At 52.0% G+C, this 22,745-nt stretch overlaps 1 protein-coding gene across 4 annotated transcripts in view; it reads left to right on the forward strand.

The window, feature by feature from the left end:
• Positions 1-22,082, forward strand: part of RERE (arginine-glutamic acid dipeptide repeats) — a 404,029-nt gene extending 381,947 nt beyond the window's left edge. For all 4 annotated transcript variants that reach the window (XM_046660504.1, XM_046660507.1, XM_046660505.1 and 1 more), the window contains 11 exons: positions 8,866-9,028; positions 10,007-10,099; positions 10,634-10,833; positions 12,085-12,246; positions 12,725-12,838; positions 13,063-14,390; positions 14,500-14,716; positions 15,497-16,217; positions 18,190-18,336; positions 18,838-19,018; positions 19,364-22,082. In XM_046660504.1, the coding sequence (XP_046516460.1) occupies positions 8,866-9,028; positions 10,007-10,099; positions 10,634-10,833; positions 12,085-12,246; positions 12,725-12,838; positions 13,063-14,390; positions 14,500-14,716; positions 15,497-16,217; positions 18,190-18,336; positions 18,838-19,018; positions 19,364-19,397 (3,360 nt within the window). In that variant the 3' untranslated portion in view covers positions 19,398-22,082. The remainder of the gene's footprint in view (positions 1-8,865; positions 9,029-10,006; positions 10,100-10,633; positions 10,834-12,084; positions 12,247-12,724; positions 12,839-13,062; positions 14,391-14,499; positions 14,717-15,496; positions 16,218-18,189; positions 18,337-18,837; positions 19,019-19,363) is intronic.
• The last annotated feature ends 663 nt before the right edge of the window (positions 22,083-22,745 follow it).

Genomic DNA, 22,745 nt, shown 5'->3' on the forward strand with positions numbered 1-22,745 from the left:
AGATCGGGAGGCAGTTATTTTTAATGACCTTACTTGACAGGATAACAAGTTGGCAATCTTGTATCCATTTCTCAAAAGTTTTATCCTTTTAGAGCTAATTTCAGGTGATTTTTAATTCTCAGGAAATACTGATTCGCTCAGACTTTTAATGAGTACTCATTGTATTCAAGATGTTGTCCTAGACCTCTGAGATACTCACAGATGAAATGGACACAGACTTGGGGAGTTGGACAGGCTCATTCGTGGTTACAGTCCAAGGGGGAATGTGTATGTACAGGAGAGAGGCAAGAATGGAAAGATAGGAGTGGAAGTGACCTCAGATGACCTCTGGGGCTTGGGGAGAGGGATAGGGGTAAAGGAAGGTTTTAAGGAGGAGAAAATGACATCTGTGATGACCTGTGCCCTGAATGGTGAGGAGGCCTTGGACCCAGACGCTGAGGAGATGCAGCGGTGAGGGAGTCGTAGGGCTGCATTCTGCAGGGAGAGGAGAGCACTGAGGAACAACATAAGCCAGAAGCCATGAGAAGTGGGCAGTGCTGTAGAAAGGTCTTCTGGGGACAGAGAGAGAGGCCTGGAAGAAGTGATGAAGCCGCTGGGCCTTTGTTCTCTTGCCTTTGAGGGGCCTTTGATGATTTGGACAGGAAAGTGACAGGTCAGAGCTGGGCTTTGGGAAGACTGACCTAGTCTCTGTGTGGGAGGGGACAGGTCAGCCAAGGCCTGAAGTCTGGACATTCGACTGTGATTGTGGGACCAGAGGTAGGATCTGCAGGTGGCTGAGTTCAGCAACTAAAGCAACATAGAGCTTAGGAATCTCTTACAGTTGGGGTTAAAAAAAAAACCACAAAAAACAAAGAGGCCGGCCTGGTGGCGTAGCGGTTAAGTTCGCGCACTCTGCTTCAGCAGCCTGGGGTTCATTGGTTCAGATCCCAGGCGCAGACCTAGCACCGCTCATCAAGACATTCAGTGGCAGTGTCCCATATACAAAATAGAGTAAGACTGGCACACATGTTAGCTTAGCGACAATCTTCCTCACAAAAAACTTAGTCTGTTCCAGTTCCTTCACAGTGTACAAACATAGTTAAAAACAAACTGTTAAAAATTCTTTAACCTGCCCAACTGGGATCTTAAAAACAGAGGGGAGGGTGCTTTGTTCAGGAACATCTCTGTGAACATCTTAGTGTGGCCTCATCATTACACCCAGTTAAACCCAGGAGACCTTCATGTGCTCGCAGTCCGGTCTTCCCTTTCCTTCTTTTCCTTTGCCTTTCCCCAAGAGAGGAGCTGGAGGTCGGTAGGACTGATTGTCTTGCCTGGAAGCAGGCTGCCTCCTCATCCTCAGGCTTCCTCTTTCATGGCCTACTAGATCAGTGCCCTTCTACCTCTTGATGCAGAAGGCTGTGATGCTGCTGTGTGCCTTCAAGCACATCATCATTCTACCACTGCACTCTGAGACCACAGAGGTGGTATTTAATGATTAGCAGCAGAGCCAGCTGACAGTGTCGGGGCTCCTTCAGGGATTAGGGGATTCGCTTGGTTAACAAAAGAAGGAGCCCAGGAGAACACTGCTTTAATTACCAAAGTCGTTGCTGGAAGACAACCAGTTGCCCGCTGGAAAAAGATCTGTAAGGGTGGCTGCTCCTAAACATAGCTGATGGTTTTGCTCAGTGCCCAGCTTCTCACCTCAGATGTGCTGAACAGTTGTCAGATCCAGCCCTTGAATCCTCAGGGAGTGAAAGGAAAGAATGACTTGCATAGGAGTCTGTGCCAGGAAATTTTATGACTTGCTTCACCACCCTTGAATTAGTAGTTTTTGCTAAGAAGTAATGCAACTCTAATTCCCAGGCAGAGGTGGTCTTTGAGACCAGAGGGGCCAAGCTTAGCTGCAGGGTCAGAGCACTCCAGTAGAGTGCTTCCCCGGGGATGTGTCACATGCAGGCTTCCCGGACCGATTCCCATAGCCAGTCTCATTTCCTCTTGGCCTTGGCCATTTGGGGCCCTGTTGGGGAATGAAGTCTGAGAAGCAGCTCTATGCCATGTGTCATCCCCTCTCCTGCCCCTAGTGGGTTTGGGGCCTTGTTTCCTGACTATTCATTACTTGCTGGAACTTCTCCGTGGGAAAACACACCTTAAAAAAAAAAGCTTTAGATCTCTCCATTCTATCCAGTAACTAAGTGGTGAGTTTCTTCACCCTCTTTACCTGGACACCAAAGGAGCAGATGGAAACTGAAGGGCCTTCTTCAAACAAAAGTTTTAGCATGGGAACAACACCTTGATTCTAACTAATGGTACATTAGCATGTAGATTTAAGGCACTGTGTAGAGATCATTTAGCTATGTTTTCTCTACATATTCATGTTAAAATATTTATTTAGCATCAGAACAGTTAATAATATGTGTTAAAGAATTAGAGTGATTCTTTCTAAATGCTTACTTTGTAACTCTTGCAGTGGAGCGTGTCAGTTGCCTGCAAGGGTGTGCGTTTGTCATCTCTGCCACATAGGGGGTTCTGTCCCATCACATAATTGCAGTCTGCTCAGCTGACAGTGGGTGACGCACTTGGAGAGCCTGTAAAATAGCTTCAGAAAGAAGCCGTATTTATAATGCCATCATCCATGAGCAGCTTCCAGGCCTGCCTCCCCATCCCCAATCTCCTTTGCTGCCCCCTCTTTTTTAGTAGGTGGTGCTTGGCCCAGGGAGGATGCCTACTGCAAGTTCAGTGGTAAAGAAGAAATTAGCTGCAGCCTTCCCTCACCAGTGGAGGAAGCGTTTGTGCGCAGCCTATACCGGGGACCTTCTGAAGCTGGTGCCTGGGCACTCGCTATGGTGCAGGCACCTGAATTCGATCCCTTCCTTCCTCCCTCCCTCTCTCCCTCCCCCACCTCCATGTGTGTACAAGGAAGCAGGACAGTAGTTTTCTAGGGCCTTCTTGACCTAACTGCTTGTTGTCATTTTTTTCTGCTGGTCACAGAACCATGTTGTGAGAATGGAAGATAAAGGAACAATGTTCCGTGTACTGAATTGAAAGAGAGAGAGAGAGAGAGAGAGAGAGAGAGAGAGAGAGTGTGTGTGTGTGTGTGTGTGTGTGTGTCTGTTTGTGTGTACAAGGTTATTTCCAAAAGACTGAGGCCTTCCTTGGCTTATGAAGAGAAGACCGGATGGTAGATGGCAGGCTGCAGGCACCCTGGATTCTGTGCTCTAGGGCCCTTGGTCCTTGGACCTTGTTTTCCACCATGCCCCCCACCTACCTCAGGGTGTCCAGACTTCTTTGGGTGGTTGTGGCAATAATAATGTGTCATAATCACAAAAATTTGGACTCAATCTTGGGTGTATCCTTACGCTTCTGATAGGGGACAGAACAAATTGACTGCCTTTTTCTGCCTCCACATCAGCCTCCCAGAGGGCTCCCGACTGAGAGTTAAGTGCTGGGCCAAGGTGTCAGAGAACCTGGGCAGTGGGGAGCTTGCCCCTCTGCTCAGTATGGGGGACAGACATGCTTGCTGAGAGTGAACCTTTGATACTTGAAATGCTTACGATGCCTTCCCTCTTCAAGAGTCTGTTCTATGCTTTCATTTCTCCAAGGTCCCTGTAGAGAAGACATGTAGCTTATCTTACTTTAAAAAAAGAAATTATTTTTTAACTGGGCAGCACAGGTTACAGGTTCTTCTTCCTTAACATTGCAGTGCCCGAGGGAAATTAAATAGCAGTTATGTTTGTGTCTAGTGTTTTAGCTTACCAAATGCAGGTAAATTGACCTCTTATAAGACAGGAATGAGACCCAATCAGGTTGTCTTCTGCAACAGGGCTGTCAGCTGCCACCTCCAACCCCCTCCTCTGCGCGTCTGCTCGTGCGCTGGTGCGTTCAGTTGGGACACCCACTCAGGCCCTGGAACATGCCACTAGTCTGTTGTTTACCCAAGGTAAAGCAGAACCGGCCCCCAGCATACCAGCAGAACTTAACTGAAGTGGGTTTATACCTGAAAAGCTACCTGTTAGAGGTGAGCTGGCAGGACGGAGCAGCCCCAGCCTCTGTTGCTTCAGCCCTGATTGCCCAGGTAATGGGGCCGTAGAGGGAGTCTGCCCTGACGTTTTATATTGAGCGAACTTGGTAGACTCCCAACCTGACACTGGGAGGCATAGAAGTAAAATCGTGGCTGAGGAGGAACCATTCCTCCTAATGATTCCAAGTGGCCCAAGCCCAGGAAGCTTCTGGTTTACAGGAGCAGTCTGTGATTGAGCTGTCCACTGGTGCCCAGAGCCTTTGTCAACCTGACTCTTCTCTCTCTCGCTTTGTTTTCTCTCTGTGCTCCTGGTCCCCACCCCACCCAGATGGAGCATGGCACGAAGCAACAACTTCTTCTTCCTTCTCATTCTTCTGGGTATGGCACTCCCCATGCCTTGTTTTTCTCTTAATGGAAAGTCAGAGAAACCTAATGGTGCCTAATTTTCTAACCCCTGGGAGAAGACCTGCTGTGTGGAGAACCTGCCTCAGGGAGGGAAGCTAGTACCTAAATCTAGGAGCAGATCTCTTTATTGCCAATGGCATTTTGCTTATGACCTGTTGGTAAAATCCAGCAGCCCTCCGCCTACACACACCCCCCAAAAGAAAAGGCAAAGGAGTTGGAGCAAGAGAGAGAGAATCTGCTAAATAATAGACCAATGGATGTGAGCACTCCTCTTGGCAAGAACTGCAGCCCATGGTGCTGTTGATTGGCGATGACTTTGCCCCGTCATCTTCTTTGTTGCCCAGGCACTAAACCGGTTTAGTTCTTCTTGCTGTGTGCAGTTAAAGCACCAAGATGTGAGGTGTGTGGACTGTGAGGCCTTGTTGTGAGATGAGGTGAGAGCATCCGGAACAAAATGATCATTACAGGCCATTCATGTCGACAACATTTATACCTCTGTGTTTGCTTGCAAGCGAAAGCAGGAGCTAATTTGCAAGGCTGCCTTTGTAGAGCTGCCTTTTGATCAATGATTGCCTGTGTTAATGTTTCAGTAAGCTATTGATTTCTGCAACAGCTTTTGTTCCCTGAATTTATGTGCACCGGGTCTCTGCAGCACACACTATGCATGTTTGATTCAAGTTCAGTTGACTTCATTCCTGGTGAGGCCTCGAGCTGCTTCACTCCCTATTTGTAGAACCAAAGCTTTCCCCGACATGTTCTTTTGTTTGTGCTCAAGACCTAGCCACCCATGCAGTCCCTGGTATGCTGTTTCTAATCCTCCTAGATTTGCTCCATTCCAATGTTGAATCTCTTCATAGACATTACAGTGGTTGAGAGGCAGCTAATAAAACCTGGCCTGGAATTCTTTTTTAGTCAACTTCATTGATGTATAATTGGTATGCATACCATCTATACCATAAAAATGCACCCACTTTAAGTGCATAATTCAGTGAATTTTGACAATTGTATATATCTGTGTAAATAACACCACAGTCAGTTTATAGAATATTCTCATCACCCCAAAGGTTTCCTCATGTCCTCTTACAGTTTCTCTACTCACCGGACTACAGGCAACCGTTAATTTGCTTCTTGTGATGATAGATTGGCCTTTTCTAGAATGGAATCATACAGCCTGCACTCTGTTGTGTCTGGCTGCTTTCATTCAACATGATGTTTTTGAGATTCATCCAAATGATTGCGTGTAGCGGTAGTTTCTTCCTTTCTCCTACCAAGTAGTATTCTAGTGTATGGGTGTGCCGTGTTGTATGTATCCATCCTCCTGTTGAGGGGCCTTTGGATTGTTTCCAGTTTTGGGCTGCTAAGAATAAGGTTTCTATGAACATTTGTGTAAAAGTCTTTGTGTGAGCATATGTTTTTGTTTCTTTTGGAGTGGAATCACTTGCTGGGTCATATGGTAAATGTTTGTTTCGCTTTGTAAGAACTGCCAGTTTGACAAAGTGCTTTGACCATTTTACATTCCCACCAGTAGGGTATGAGAATTCTAGTCACTCACCCATCTTCCTGAATTTTGAAATTTATATTTTTCATTTTCTCATCAACTAATTTTAGACCTATAGAGAAGGGTCCTTCTGGCTCAGTCATTTTGATCCTTGATACTCAGATTATATAATCTGTTCTGGACTCCTTATTCTTCTTTAAAAGCTGTTACTTAAGTGTTGACAAAAAGTTGATGTTTGTTTCAATATCTGGTTTCTTTTTCATGTCCTGATTTTCATATATACTCGAGGAGGACACACTGTAAGAGTAAAGGTTTAAAGTTGTGAACCTGGGCTTTTCCTGAGCGTTTTTTCTGTATGGTATCTGGAATTGGACCAGTCTTGTAACCCTACTGAACTCTGGCTTCCCCTATTTTAATCTGCAAGTTATGCCATCTTTTGAAACCATTTTAAACTCTTTTACAACATTAATATTTGAGACATAGAAATAGTCTCTTGTAATGGTGTGAGGCACTGTCATGTTGTGGGCCAGTGCTATGTAGAAATGTCAGGGTGGCTGCTTTGTAAGAGCCTGCAAGTAAGACAGGTTTCGCAGAGAGCCTAGGAGCACTTCCCGCCCAGTTTTCTCTTCCATTTTTGTTTCCTTCCGTCTCCCATAGCTTTTACATTTCCTCTTACATTCCAGGCCTCTGTGATCCTAAAGCCCCTTTAGCCCCTAAAACACCTTCGGCTAAAGGAGGAGGTGGGTGGAACCACTTTGGGTTTTCTCATTCTTCTTTCCAGCTTTGTGATTGGGCTGTGATTTACTGTACCAGCTGCCCTTTTGAACTGATGAAGCACACCACTCTAACAAAAGTATTTGAAGGATGACAGTGACCTGCCTTGGCTTCTGTTCTGTATTTTCTCTTAGGAAAACCAGAGCTAGGTGAGTTTTATGTCAGCACAGATCTCTTAATCCCCTAGTGGATTTATGAGTTTATTCCCTCCAGCCAGCCAACACCAAAAGATCAGTATTAGAGAAAAGACTTTCCAGGTTAGGGAGGTAGAAAGTAAAAAGGTGGGAGCCAGGAGGTTCTCGGACCATGGCCTTAGGGGCTCAGGATGCTCCAGTCACCACAGGGACAATTCTAGCCTACATTTGTGGAATAACATGTGATAGACAAGTCAGAACTCCAATGGCAGTTCCTACATTTTCCCTTATTGTTCAGTTACCTTTTCATGGAACTGAAAAGGGAGTGCAGTGGATGGGCGCACGTGCGGGCATGTGTGTGCTTGTCTGCGGTGGCTGGCTCCTGGCCTCCTTGGCCTGGGGTCGTGCTTCATCTGTTAAGTATTGGCAATCACTAGTATTTTGTTAAGTCGTGCTTGGAAAGACTGAAATACATCCACAGCTCCAAGAGATACATGGTATAGCAGGCTTATGGAAGCCAGTCAGAAGTTCCTCTGAATCACAGCCCTCCTTTAGGGATTTGATGACAGCTGTGTTCGTACCTCTTAGAAATGCACAGACATAGAATCCAACTCTGAGTAGTCAAAACTCAGCTCACATGCATTACCTGCTTTACAGAAGCCATGTCCCCACCTAAAATCTACCCTCTTTACTGCTTACTTGTCATCGTGTTCCAAGGCTGTTGCTTCTGGGAGGTTTTTAATGAAACCTCATCTGATTGGGACTCTGTCAGTTGCACAAGTTTGTCATATGGTATCTGCACTTCTTTGTCTATTTTAGTCTCCCCAACACAGGTCTTTCCAGCTAGATATCAGGTCACTGGAGAACAAAATCTTTGCTTCTTTCTTTCTTGTCTTCTCATTCACAAGGCAGTGAGCCTTCTGTGAGACAAAGTGGCGCTCTGTCCAAGTACCTCCCACCTTGGGATGTGGGATCCCCCCAGGGTGACTTCCCAGGATACGATAGTCTGTCCCAAGTTGACTTTCTACAATGTTGATTTAATTAGAGAAGATCAATGTGATCTAGGCTCTCTCACGACTTCAAGAGGTAGAGATGCTTTATCTTGGGATATTTGTTTTAGGAAATTAGTCTCTTGTCAACCAGGGTTAGCTGAACATGCCATTCACCCATGTGTGTGTTCAGCATGCCTGCTGAGCCGCTGGTGGTGGTGGGGGGGGGGGGTGCCAAAATCCCCCCCTTTTTTTAAGTTGCATTTGGGCTCATGTCCTCTTGCTATATTTTTTTAAAAGATGTCTTGCCTCCCTTTCTCCTGGGCCATGAAAAGAGTAGTTCCTTTGCCTTAAAGACTGACCTTATGACATGTGGCATTTCATCTTTACATCAACACCACTCTTAGTCTTTCTTTGTCAAGCCCCAGTCATTGCCTTTAGGACTTGTGCCAGCTTGTCTCGGTGTAGACATCCAGATTCGGGGTGAGGCTGTAGAGCAGTGTTCTTGGGTTTGGGGTCTCTGTTCTTGACCTTCTGCCTGGCGCTAGTTCCCAGCCACCTTGGTTGTTTCTGGAGTAGTCTAACTGGCTAGGCATTTCCTTGTCACACTTGTGTGATTTCACTGGAATGCTGTGAAGAAAACATCCTCTGTGCACGCGTGTGCATGCATGCGCGCGTGCACACACACACACACACAGCTAAAGGGCAGGAATTTTCCCCTCTGTTGATTGTTTATTGATGCACCTCCAGTTGCTTAGACCAGTGGTTGCGCCTCACACATAGTAGGCACCCAAAAAGTGCTTGCTGAATCAATGACTGTTCTAGCGTCTAGAAGGTATGCTCAGCAGGGCGAAGAGACAGGCACATTCAGGTAGCTCAGTGGGTGTGTCTTGAGCAAGCCTGGTTCTCCTCATGACTCCAGGAGCGCAACCTATTCTTTGTACTTGTCTCCAGTGCAGCTATTATAAACCCAGCTTCTGCTGCCAGCTGCAGAGTGTGTGCTGGGGGACATGGAAAAGCCAAACCCCTCTGGACACTGTCCTCACAGCTAGCCCTTCTTTCTTGCAGGGGGAACTAATCACCTTCTATTACTACTGGAAAAAAACCCCTGAAGCAGCCAGCTCCCGGGCCCACCGCAGGCACCGCAGGCAGGCGGTATTCAGGAGGATTAAGACTCGCACTGCATCCACACCCGTCAACACGCCCTCCAGACCCCCCTCCAGTGAATTCTGTAAGTGGGGGACTTTCATATGCACCCACACACTGTGTGTCCCAGCTCTGGGCCTGCACTCACAGACGTTCTTGTCACAGTGTGGGTTGGAGCTGATGACCCAGGGAATTGTGTGTGTTGTGCCTGTGTGCCTGTGGGCATGTGTGTGAAGCCTGACCTAACTGTAGTGCTGACTTTAGGGATCTGGTAGGGAGAGTTTTACAAACTATTTGTACATTCAGATTTTTCTAATAAACTCAACATCATTGTCATTTTTTACAAAAATGTAAGTCTTGGCCTTAGCCTCAGGTGTTTTGGATAACTTCAGAGTTTTTCCATCTAGTGGATGGTGTGCTGTTTGAGTTCTCATTGCACTTGTATCGTGGCGGCAGTGAGATCAGATTCACATTTTCTTCCTTCCCCTGCTTTACCAAGGTCTTCCTCTTGGTCCTGGTGCAACGTACAATCTAATATGACAACGAAGCCTACACCTTGTTAACTCCTAAAAACTAGAATGCAACAATAGTGCCTTGCGGTTCTGTCCTGGCCCGGGGCATTTGACCAGAAGGTCACTTATATTGCACATGCAAATAAGAAATAATCTAGCAGGGCTGGCAGGGGTAGGATTCGATGGGGAGGGAATTCCTCAGGATGCCTGGACGAGTCAGGGGGAGCATCATGGATGCATTTTACCCTGTTCAAATTCACTGGTGTAGGCATCAGTGCTGGCCACCCCAGGATTCAGGTATGACATCAGCCCCCCAAAATCTGGCAAGGAAGGCCCTTGGGTACCACCCCTCACACACAAGTTTTTCATTCTGATGACTGGCCCTGAGGAATTCAGAGTGGTCGTTTGTGAATACTGTCCCACCTTAGCCTACTGGGCCACTCTGACTCGTGGTTCAGAACCTAGGGCATATCAGAAATCACAAGTGGTCCTGGTCTTAGCCAAGCATGATGATGTCTCTTCTACCCCTGTTGTGTGCCCTCCATGCCCAGTGGATCTGAGTTCAGCCAGCGAGGATGACTTCGACAGTGAGGACAGCGAGCAGGAGCTGAAGGGATACGCCTGCCGCCACTGCTTCACCACCAGTAAGTAGGGCTGGGTGGGGCAGTGGGGGCCTTCACTGGAGCAGGCCAGGCTCAGACACTTGCAGGTTCAGAACATTTCATGAATCAAATTGGAGACCTGCCAAGGTAGTAATTGATTTGACATTTGCATTGTGTTTCAGGGTTACTTGAAAAAGCTGAAAATCTTTATTTTACTACACTCCCCTGTTTAGTAGTCAGTTTGGAGTACCGACCAGTGCATAGGACACACTTGTTCAAGGTCAGGGTGGGTGGGTGGTGCCTGTCTTTTTCCTGGGAGCCTGCTGGGTACCCCGAGATGAGGTAGGGTAGTTGATATTCCTGAAATCCTCGCTCACCCTGGGAGAGAGCAGGGTAGCACCAGCACCTGAGCTGTCCAAGTGACAGGTGTGTCTGTCTGAGCCCAGTGCTGCATGGTTCTTATGGCACCAGGGTCAACTGAGCCCACAGAAGGGCCCCCCGCTCAGATGTCCCCAAGGACGTTGGTTTTCTAGGTTGACCCCCCACCCCCACCCCCACCCCACTTACCTCATGCAGCCTCCAAAGACTGGCACCACGGAGGCCGAGAGAACATCCTGCTCTGCACAGACTGCCGCATCCACTTCAAGAAATACGGCGAGCTTCCGCCCATCGAGAAGCCTGTGGACCCCCCACCATTTATGTTCAAACCTGTCAAAGAGGAAGACGATGGGCTCAGTGGGAAACATAGCATGAGGACGCGGCGGAGTCGTGGCTCGGTGAGTCCCCACAGCCAGCAACCTGAGCCTCTGGCAGCCCTGACTACTTCTCCAGGTTACTAGGATGCTGGGGTCTGTGCCCACCAGGAGGAAGACAGGAAGTGTTTCATTTTAGGTAAAGAAGCAGATCCCTTGAGGTGAAATGAGAGGCCCAAAGGCATTAGTTTTGCCTCTGGGGCTGGGAAGAGCCCTCTGTTCTCTCCTGCCCTCACATTTTCCTTGGGGAGTCAGTGAGGTGCATTGGTCTTGGTTTCTGGCTCAGTGCAGGCTCTCCAAGTCCTTTACACCTTCCTCTGGCACGTGGGCTTGTCACTTCTAGTGTGGCATATCTCTGCTATTTAAAACTTGCAGGCTTTTTTAAAAATATTTGATCCAGTTTTGGAAACTTCAGGTACATTTTTCTACTCACTTTAACAGCCCCTTCCATACAGAAACTGTTTCCCAGGTTGGAAATGTAGCAGGGACCTTTGAGAGTGAACGTTTTCCCAGGCTGGGGGCTGAGGATACCGCTAGGGTCTGTCCCTGTAGTGTTGGCCTCCCCAGTGGCCCTTTAGGCAGGTGGGTGGCACCGTTAACCTTCCTCTGACCCAACCATCGTGTCAAGGCTGCTGTTGTCCTGGCTGCCTGGCCGCTGCTCGCTCAGAGGGGAGCAGATGGGCCAGTGTGAATCATTGTACCCCTGTCTCTTCTGAGCCCCTGTGGCTTTGCACAAACATGTCGAAGTGCTTGGTGGTTGTAGGAGCTGAGCTTCATTATTTGACAGCTCATTTCTTTAGGTCATTTCCCATCCTGTCAGATGAAATCAGCAAGGGTTTGGTTTGGTTTGGTTGGATTGGGAGAGTGAGCAGTTAGATGGAATAAACAGAAAGGGTGAGGTGATTTAAAGCTGATCTTGTGTGTAATTGCTCTGGAGAACTTGGCAGAGTAGACTGCCCTTGCTGACTTCTTCCCCTCAGAGAGCCTCGCTCGTTTCCAGCACACGCCATTCAGGACAGTCCCTGGAGATGAGTGCTTTGGGTTAAGTTGCGAATCTCTCTCTTTTCCATGTGAACCCACCCAATCATCCCCTCCTCCCTTAGCTCCATATTGACCCCGTGCAGCGAGGGACAGCCAGGGGTGCCTGTTGTCTGTCAGGCTGGGATTTGCCACGAGGCTGGTAGTTGGTGTCTGGCTCCTGTGTGTGTGCTGGGCTCAGGTGGCCCAGGTGGGGACTGGGGTCCAGTCTCACCAGCGCCTGGTTTGGGTGGGCAGATGTCTACACTGCGCAGTGGTCGAAAGAAGCAGCCAGCCAGCCCTGATGGTCGCACCTCGCCCATCAGTGAAGACATTCGCTCCAGTGGCCGGAACTCCCCCAGCGCTGCCAGCACTTCCAGCAATGACAGTAAAGCAGAGACAGTGAAGAAGTCAGCCAAGGTGAGGTGCTGGGGGTGGGTAGTGGGGCTCCTCGGCCCCACCCTCCCATTAAAACCTGGGCTGCTGGAGTTGGTATTCAGCTTCCTCAGACATGGGTCCGCAGGTTGTTTGTGGAGCCTCTTGGGACCCCAGCATTGCCCTGGCCTAGGGACCAGACTGCGGCCTGGAGGAAGGGGGTCCAGCATAGCTCCCAGCACTGACCTTTTGGGGCTTCCTCTGCCTTGAGTTTCCCGAGGCCTCAGAGGCAGAAGGTGGAGGGTGATTGGAAAGGCTCCCTCCCCTCAAAGCCAAGTTAATCCCATCCCCAGACACTTGTTCCTTCCTGGCCCCAGCTGGCCCCTTCCAGAGCTGTCTTGCTGCTGGAGATGGAGCTCAGAATGTGGGAGTAAGATGTCGGCAAACAGTCCTCATTTCCTCCTTGAGGCTGATGGGACGTCTTCCCTTGGCCTGATGCTCCTTGTGGGCTTTCCCACTGCAGAAGGTGAAGGAGGAAGCCTCGTCCCCTCTTAAGAGTACCAAGCGCCAGCGAGAGAAGGTGGCCTCTGATACAGAGGAGGCTGACAGGACGAGCTCCAAGAAGACAAAAACCCAGGTAAGGTGTACAGTTGAGCCAGGTTGACTATAGCTGAGCTACGTTGACTACAGCTGGCAGCTAGTGTCCCTTGAGAAGCCCGCAGCCCACATTCTCCCTGGGAGGTGGCCTGAGGTTACTGGTCATCTGCACACATCTTTGTCATCTGCCAGGCACTAGCAACCAGAGGGCAGAGAGAACCCCAGCTCTCCTAGAGATTCCATCCCTCCCTTCTCTGACCCTAGGAGATCAGCCGGCCCAACTCGCCATCCGAAGGCGAGGGAGAGAGTTCGGACAGCCGCAGTGTCAACGATGAGGGCAGCAGTGACCCCAAAGACATCGACCAGGACAATCGCAGCACGTCCCCCAGCATCCCCAGCCCCCAGGACAACGAGAGTGACTCGGACTCTTCTGCCCAGCAGCAGATGCTGCAGGCTCAGCCCTCAACCTTGCAGGCTCCCAGTGGGGCTGCTCCAGCTCCCTCTGCCGCCCCGCCGGGAACCCCCCAGCTTCCCACACCAGGGCCCACACCCTCTGCCACCGCAGTCCCTCCACAGGGCTCCCCCTCGGTCTCCCAGCCCCCCAACCAGCCGCAGGCTCCCACGGCTCCTGTTCCCCATGCCCATATCCAGCAGGCACCTTCCCTGCACCCCCAGCGGCTGCCCTCACCACATCCCCCACTGCAGCCTCTGACCGGGCCGGCTGGCCAGGCCTCTGCCCCGCCTCATACCCAACCCCCACTGCATAGTCAGGCCCCCCCTGGCCCTCACAGCCTCCAGGCTGGGCCCATGCTGCAGCACCCAGGTCCCCCTCAGCCTTTTGGCCTCCCTCCCCAGGCCTCCCAGGCAGCAGGTCATCCTCACACCTCCCTGCAGCCTCCAGCCTCTCAGTCAGCACTGCAGCCCCAGCAGCCCCCACGGGAGCAGCCCCTGCCACCAGCACCCTTGGCCATGCCACACATCAAGCCCCCACCCACCACACCCATCCCCCAGCTGCCGGCACCACAGGCCCACAAGCACCCACCTCACCTCTCAGGGCCCTCACCCTTCTCCATGAATGCCAACCTCCCACCCCCTCCAGCACTGAAGCCCCTGAGCTCCCTGTCTACACACCATCCCCCGTCGGCCCACCCCCCACCCCTGCAGCTGATGCCTCAGAGCCAGCCACTGCCCTCCTCCCCCGCCCAGCCTCCTGTGCTGACCCAGACCCAGAGCTTGCCCCCTGCTGCTGCCTCCCATCCCCCGACAGGCCTCCACCAGGTGGCCCCCCAGCCCCCATTCGCCCAGCACCCCTTTGTCCCTGGGGGCCCTCCTCCTATCACCCCTCCAACCTGCCCCTCCACCTCCACCCCACCTGCGGGACCCGGCCCCTCGGCCCAGCCACCTTGCTCTGCTGCTGTTTCTTCGGGAGGCAGCGTACCTGGGGGGGCAGCCTGCCCGCTCCCTACTGTCCAGATCAAGGAAGAGGCTCTGGATGATACTGAGGAGCCTGAGAGCCCCCCTCCTCCACCTAGGAGCCCATCCCCGGAGCCCACTGTGGTGGACACCCCCAGCCATGCCAGCCAGTCAGCCAGGTATTGGTCCCCAGGAGTCTGGGCACAGCTGGGGCAGGATAGGCTGGGCTGCTGGGGGCTGGCGGAGGCCTCAGCAAGGGCCCCCAGCAAGTGATGCGGCCCTTCTTAGGTTCTACAAACACCTGGACCGGGGTTACAACTCGTGTGCACGGACAGACCTGTACTTCATGCCTCTGGCGGGATCCAAACTTGCCAAGAAGAGGGAGGAGGCCATTGAGAAGGCCAAACGGGAGGCCGAGCAGAAAGCGCGGGAGGAGCGCGAGCGCGAGAAGGAGAAAGAAAAGGAGCGCGAGCGCGAGCGGGAGCGGGAGGCAGAGCGAGCAACCGTGAGTGCTTGGCGGGCTGGCGGGCAGTGGGCGGCCTCTGTGTGCAGGGGGGCGCCGCTGGCCACGCCAGGCCTGGAGACACTCGCACCGCCCAGCTTTGTGCAACACTGCCTGGTTCATTTTCACGGCAGCCGGAGGGTCAGGTGCAGTTTCAGCCCCATTTGCAGGCTTTTCTGAGAGTGCTGCTCATCCTTGAGCCACTGGTACAACTCATACCCACTGGATCCAGCCTGGACCCTCCCGCTTTCCCATATGCTCACCATGCGCCCCCTCCCTTGGCCCTGGCAGGTTCAGGCTGATTCACAGCATCAATGTGGCCTCAAGGAGAGGGCCTGTCCTTGCACTACAGACCTCTAGACCTGAAGGGACCAAAGAGAAGCTAAAGGGGAGGAGAACCAGGTCATATCGCTCCCCCCGGCAACCCTGGTCTGTGGCAATCTCCTCGGCCGAGTCATCCCCCCTAACTCTCTCACAGACACACACACACCCCCACATGTATTACCTTGGTCTCACAGAGACACAGGCGCATCTAGGGCACAAGGGATGCCGCAGGCACAAAGGAGACAGTCACAGCAGGGTCTGGACCACATCCCTGTGCCAGGCCCTCACCTGTCCTGGACCATGGCTGGGGCCTGGTCTCAGTGTTGGGGTGGAGGGACCAAGTTGGCTGGTCAGGTGCAGTATGGCAGCAAGGCAGGGCTTACTTCACAAAGTGAGCACCGAGCTCAGCCCTCTGGGCAGCTGGGCATCCATCCCTCACACCTTCCTTTCCTTCAGCAGAAGGCGTCCAGCTCAGCACATGAAGGCCGCCTCAGCGATCCCCAGCTCACTGGCCCTGGCCACATGCGGCCATCCTTTGAGCCACCACCAACTACCATTGCTGCTGTGCCCCCATACATCGGGCCCGACACGCCTGCCCTTCGGACTCTGAGCGAGTACGCTCGGCCCCACGTCATGTCACCCACCAACCGCAACCACCCCTTCTACATGCCCCTCAACCCCACTGACCCCTTGCTGGCCTATCACATGCCTGGCCTCTACAACGTAGACCCCACCATCCGGGAGCGAGAGCTCCGGGAGCGCGAGATCCGGGAGCGGGAGATCCGGGAGCGTGAGTTGCGGGAGAGGATGAAGCCAGGCTTTGAGGTGAAGCCCCCAGAGCTGGACCCGCTGCACCCAGCCACCAACCCCATGGAGCATTTCGCCCGGCACAGCGCCCTCACCATCCCCCCAACTGCGGGCCCCCACCCTTTTGCTTCTTTCCACCCGGGCCTGAACCCCTTGGAGAGGGAGAGACTGGCCCTGGCGGGTCCCCAGCTACGGCCTGAAATGAGCTACCCTGATAGACTGGCAGCTGAGCGGATCCATGCTGAGCGCATGGCGTCGCTGACCAGCGATCCCCTGGCCCGACTGCAGATGTTCAATGTGACCCCACACCATCACCAGCACTCACATATTCACTCGCACCTCCACCTCCACCAGCAGGACCCCCTCCACCAAGGTGGGTGCCCCCAGATGGGCTCTGAGAGGGCACTTTGGGTTGGGCTCTGGTGTGAAGGTGGTTTGGGTCAGAGGTGAAGCTGCTGTCCAAGAGCAGAGATTGTTCTTTTCTGGACAAATCCCTAATTCCTGGCTGATCTTAGAATATTCAGCATCCACCTGGGAGTCGTCTTGTTGCTTTCCTCACAGACAGCTTTTGTCTCTGCTCAGCCCTCAGCTCTCCAGAGCTGCAGGTCCCCAGAGAGCTGAGTCATCCTGGGGCCTTCTGTTTGCGGCCTCCTAGCTACAGCTTAGGTTCTTGGCCCTGTGCCTGGGCTGGGCAGGGTGGAAGGAAGCGGCCTGTGCTTACTGGGGCAGATTGAGGGCAGGAAACAGGGCCTGTGGAGCCAGGTGAAGGCACCTGGGACACTGAGGGAGGCTATAGGTTGTCACTGAGTCAGAACTTAACAGTCCTCCATTCCCCCTTAAGGAACAGGGTTTGGGCCTCTGCTGGCTTTGAGCTGGCTCTCCTGACCAGGGCCACCCAGTTCCGTTCACTCGCTTGGGAACAAGAGCTCCTGAAGGCCTGCTGACTGGCCAGCTGGAGTGAAGCTGGTCTGAGGCGGAGGCAGGCTCAGGTGGAGGCCCCTCTGCCCTGCACAGGTCTGCAGACGGGATAGACGGGGTGGGAGGACGGTCTGGCCTTGCTCTTGCATAGGCAGTTGAGCCTGCACTCTGGGACCAGGACCTGCTGTGGAGGTCCCGTGGCGCAGCCCACGTGCAGGACTTCCCTGTGGGCAGACCTCCATGCTGGGGAGGACAGCTGATGGAGCAGTGCCCCGGGGGAGGGAGGGCAGTACCTACCCGTGTACGCAGCCCTGACGCGGGGAGCCTGGACTCTCTCCAGGCAGATGGTTCTGGGGAAGCCAAGGAGCCATCACATTCACCCTGCGATCCTGACACCTGGAACTCTGATGCCACCTGGCGTGGGCCTTTTAAAAAGCCCTGGTGTAACCAGCAGATGCGCCTTAGTGCCGTCTGAGGACAGGCAGTCATTTGCTCACTTGTTTATACACCATTCATTCGACAAATATTTGCTGAGCACGTCTGATGTGCCAGGCACAGTTGTAGATGCTGGCGACATCCTGTCCATGTTTACCTTCCAAATCTGGGAGGCAGTAAATAAAGGTGTCTCAGGTTGTGGAAAGTGGTCAGTGTTCTGGAGGAAAGTAAGCAGGGAGATGGAACAAGGGAGCTGGAGGCAATGTTGCAGTTATAAACAGGGCCATGGGAAAGCCTCGGCTTTCAAAAGAAGGTAACTTTTGAGCAAAGACTTGAAGTGGGTGAATGGACGAGTTTCTGGAAACCAGGGGAGTATCTCCAGGCCAGAGGCAGAGCAAGTGCAAAGGGCCTGAGGCAGGCAAGACAGTGCTAACTCAAAGGAACCAAGGGCAGCAGCCAAGTAGATGATACGCTGAAGGGAAAGCCAAGAGGTTTGCTGCCAGCATGGAGAGCAGGGATTAGTGAGCCCCTGTCCCTGCCGACAGAATGCAGCCCTGGCTGGCAGCACCTGCTCTGCTGACTTGCTTTGGGTTCTGCGGGTGAAGGGCCAGGGATGCAGCCCCGGGGAGGGAACCAGGCAGCCTGAGGCTGGGATGAGGCGCACTGACCGGGGCAGGCCTGGGGCAGTCAGCCAGGTGAGCTGTGCTGATCCACGGTCCTCAGCAAAATGGGGTGGAGGAGACTGCCTGCAGGGGGCGCTCAGGAGTGGGAGGAGGAAAAATGTAGCGAATGGTCAGCTCTTCCCTGCTTTATGGTTTTGTGGAGGTGTGTGTGGTGAGGGGACAGCCAGTTTGGGTCAGGATTATTGGCAGCCCTGGTGGCCAGGAGCCTGTGGTGAGGCAGTCAGTGGTAAACACAGCCAAGGGGGGCAGATGTCGAGAGGGCCCCAGAGCCCTGCACGTCCTGCATCTGGACTTCTACCCCTTTTTTAGGTTCAGCAGGCCCAGTTCACCCGCTGGTTGACCCCCTGACTGCTGGCCCTCACCTGGCTCGCTTTCCCTATCCCCCTGGCACCCTCCCCAACCCTCTGCTTGGACAGCCCCCCCATGAGCACGAGATGCTTCGTCATCCAGTTTTTGGTAAGAATGCACCTGGGGAAAGAAGGTCCAGTGTGAGAGTTGGGTTGGTGGTCTGTCCTGGTGTCCCCGTTCACTCATTCATTTATGTATTCAGCAAGCACTTCCTATGTGGGGGGAATCCACTGGGGAACAAGAGAGGCAGACTCCTGCCCTCAGAGAGCTGGCAGTGGGGGTGTTAATGGGTGACGAGAGCCAGGCTGATGATGGTGGGCAGTGAAGGAATAACAGAGGTGTGGAATTAAAATCCAGGGCTCAGGGGAGGCCTCTCCAAAGAACAAACACTAGGCTGAGGCCTGAAGCCTGAGGAGGAGGGTGTCCTCCAGGCAGGGGACCCGAGGGACAGTACTTGGGGCCACTCTCTCCCCTGGGGGCCTCTGCTCTCCTCATACCTGCAGAGTAAGTAGACCCTCCACTCAGGAGGCTCCCTCCTGACCTCTTCGCTGGCCTTTCCTGGCTACTCCCCTGGCCTTCTTGTGTCAGAGTCTGTTTTGTGTTTGGCAGGCACCCCCTATCCCCGAGACCTGCCTGGGGCCATCCCACCCCCCATGTCGGCGGCCCACCAGCTGCAGGCCATGCATGCCCAGTCGGCCGAGCTACAGAGACTGGCCATGGAGCAGCAGTGGCTGCATGGACACCCCCACATGCATGGTGGCCACCTACCAAGTCAGGAAGATTATTACAGGTGACACGGGGATGGGCCAGGAGGGCGGAGCTGGCTGGCTGAGCCCAGGCTTTCCCCCTATCCCATCTGTGGGCCACAGACCCAGCCCAATGGCCGCCCCTCCTGACTGTGCCCTTGGCCCTCCTCCCATATTGGCAACTGCCAGACTCCTCCCATATTGGCTCTGCTGGGCCCTGGCCTCTTGGTCATAGAGGGGACTCCCATGGAGCCGTCTTGATGGGAGGGAGGTAAGGGAGGGTCAGCTGCATGGGAGGCCACTCGGGGCATCGGACCCTTGGGCTACAGGCCTGGTCCCGTCTGCCGCGCCTGATGCTGAATACTCTTTCCTGTTTCTTTTCTTTCCAGTCGACTGAAGAAAGAAGGTGACAAGCAGTTATAAGTTATTTATTTGTTAACGCTGGCTGTGGAAACCCCAATTCTTGGGGGGAGAAACAGGACTTTTTACATACAATAGGAGCTGCAAAAGCAAAAAGAATATCTTCTAAAGATTTCTTTATATATTTAAAAACCCCACAACTGAAAATGTATCAGCTTAATAGTGTTTGTTTGTAGAGAGGATTCCTTGAGACTGGTTTGGGTCTCCCATTGCATGACAGTCCCCCAGAAACTTAGTGTGTCCTGGACTGGACTGAGCATTCAGAAAACTTTCCTGCAGTCTTGGGGTTTGGCTTTAGTTTTCTTTTCCTTCCTTGATTTCTCAGTAGGTGCTAGAATCCAGTTCACACCCTTCACTGTGCGTGCAGACACACTCAGTTACGTGTGTTCCAAAACCCACAAGGTTTGCAGATACGTGGCATATGATTTTGGAATCCGAGAGCTATAATTTTAAAAAAATCTTTTATTTTAATACATTGTAGGAAATCTTCATAATTTGAGAAAGTTCTGCAGCATGGCTTTTTATGTCTGTAAATAAATAATTTTAGGACAGCCTTTTTTTTCTTCCATAAACTACTATTCTGATCTATTTTTTCCAGCCATGTCACTAATTCCTACCAGCTATCGACAGAATACAGAGTTGATTTTTTAATAAAAAGTTATATATAATTATCCCTTTAATTAAAGGGAACAGATGGGCGTTACTAATTACAAATGGGCAAAAGCTTGGGACTAGGTTTGGTCGCAGCAGTGAGCAGCCAGAGCTTTGCAGGGACAATGTTACAAACTGTTCCCTTTGTTTGGCCACTTTGATTTTGCCTCTGTCTCTTCCTAGCTTGTGTTTGGCCAGTGGTGCAGACATCTGTTAGCTTGAACCGCTTTCCTTTTGCACCAGGAGCGCAGGAGTTAAATGTCTACCTGTTGTTCTGTCTCTGCGGGATAGAAAGCACATGTTTCTGTGAGTCTGTAGATTTCCTTATAGATTTCTATGCACACACGTTTGATTATTCTGGATGAACTGCCTTTTTAAATACTCTGACAATTTCATAAACATTCTAGAAAATTCAAGAAAATGATTCCCTACAAATAACTCAGCACATATGCTTGCCAAAGGAATCTTTAGAAATCTGCCCTTTCGTGTGTGTTGTCACTTGGATCTTCTTGTGGTGAGGCCAGGCTATCCTGGCCACAGCCTGAGGCTGCTTTTGAGTGAGGGAGACCCCAGAGTTGGCCCGGTTGTAAGTAGTGGCCTGTATGTCCGTCCCCCGCCCCAGGAGCAGGTCTGTGCATGGTGACCCACATCAGACGGGGAAACCACGTGAGTCCCACTCTTCATCCTAGAAGAAGGAACAAGAGTTGGAGCCACAAATGTGGAAGGGGCAGGCAGGCCTCCGCCTGGGAGGTGCGCGCTGTGGGGTCAGGCTGCCTGCAGGGAGCCCGTCTCTGCTTTCTGAGCTGCTGACGTGACACACTTCCTGCAAAGCAGAGAGTGGGGAGTTCTGGGGATGTGCGCACCCGCTGATCAGGCTCTCTGCCAGGCTGCGACCTTTCCCGCTCCTCTTCTCTCAGACACGTGAGGGCTGTCTCTGCTGTTGTATGTGGTGGTCATAGCCTAGAATGATCAGACAAGCTAAAAGGGCCGTGGGCCAGTGGATGTGGAATGTGTCCAGGACACGAGCCACGCAGCGGGTAGGAAAAGAGGCTGGCGCTTTGACCCAGAAACCAGCAGGTATTAGCTCAGATTTAGGTTCCAGATTCAAACCTGCGTCAGGGGCATTTCCAGTTTCTTTAAAACTGTTTGGTTTCAGTTGGGACAGATAAAGGATTATTTCATCTGTCAAAATGTTTATAGTTTTTTTCTTTTGTTTTCTTTCATTCCATTTCTGCCTTAACTTTAGCTCCTTAGAGGGGAGGCAAGCTCAGATGAACCCTTTGTCATCAAACTTTGGCTGCATTGGCCGGAGGCATTTGTTCCCTCTGGGGTGGTGACGTGCCGTCAGGGTGGGCTTGCTCTCCTCCAGGCACTCCACGCCGCAGCTCTGCTGGCTGCAGGCTCCTGCACTGATGCCCCCACCTCTTACCTGTTTTTTCCTTTTGGTAGAACACAATGCCTACCATTCAGTTAAACCTTGATCTCCTCTCTCTGTCATCCATTTTTCCAAAGAGGAGAGAGTGTGAAGTACTTTAAAGTCTGTACTTGAAAACTGTCTGAAGGCGTTTTCTTGTTAGGTTTTGGTTTTCTCCCCATATCCCAAGGCGAAGCACTGAGATTCTTCCATTTAAAAACCCACAACCTGAAACCCTCACCTGGGCAACTGCACTTGGTTCAGGAGGCCCCAGACCTTCACAGTGTCTTTGAAGCCCGACCCCTTGGTTTCCTTTTGAATTTTCCTTCCTTTTGTTTGAAGTTTGGTTTTGCTTTTCTGTGTTTTGTATGTATCTCGTTCAATGTTGTCAAGGTTGAGCTTCACGTTTCATGCAGCAGAAGCAGAGCAGAGTGTACATTCTGATTTGCTACGTTTATATATATCTTGAAGCTAAATGTATATATGAGTAGTTTGCCATGAGATAACACAGTGTAAACAGTAGACACCCAGAAATTGTGACTTCTGTGTTCTCTCCATTTGAGTATTTTGTAATTTTTTTGAAATATTTGTGGACATAAATAAAACCAAGCTACACTACAACAGCTGGGTGTTGACCAGTGGACGGTGTCTCATTCCTGGGAGTGGGTGGGATGTTGGTAGTTGCCCCTCCTAGATCCCCAGGGTGGGAAACAGGCAGAGGGAGAGTCTGATTCTCAGATGTTGCTGGCATACTGCTTACCCCCCAAAGCAGCTTCCAGAAAGATCCCTGTCTGCACTGCCTGGGAGGAAGAGTTTCTCTGGTGAGTACACTTGCCCTCTGGGGATGCTGCAACCTATTGACTGGAGGACCTCAGGACCTACAGTGGGCTTCCCAAGTAGCAGAATGGACCCTAGGAAGGTGATGGCACCAGGACCAAGAACACCCTCTCCTCCCACCCCCCCAGATCCCTCTCTCCCCCTGCCATTCATCCCACACCTCTAATTTGTGGGCCCCCTCCAGGTATATATGGGCATGTAGCTCCTCCTCTGTTTAGAAGTCTGAGCCACCCACCAATACAGTGGCCTTCTGCTCCGGGCTGCTCCTCCCATCTGTCCCCTCTGCACTTCTCCCTGAGGCCTGCCAGTGGCCCTGCCCCACCTCAGCTAGAGTTGCCCTCCACATTGAGGATGCATCCTAGCCTCCTATGGGGGTCTTGCCCATTGACCATGCAGCAGGTGGTCTGCAGGGTGTGGGGGCTGGCCACAAGGGAGCAGCAGTTATCAGA

Source organism: Equus quagga, chromosome 5 (assembly GCF_021613505.1).
Source record: "Equus quagga isolate Etosha38 chromosome 5, UCLA_HA_Equagga_1.0, whole genome shotgun sequence".
Taxonomy (NCBI): Eukaryota; Metazoa; Chordata; class Mammalia; order Perissodactyla; family Equidae; genus Equus; species Equus quagga.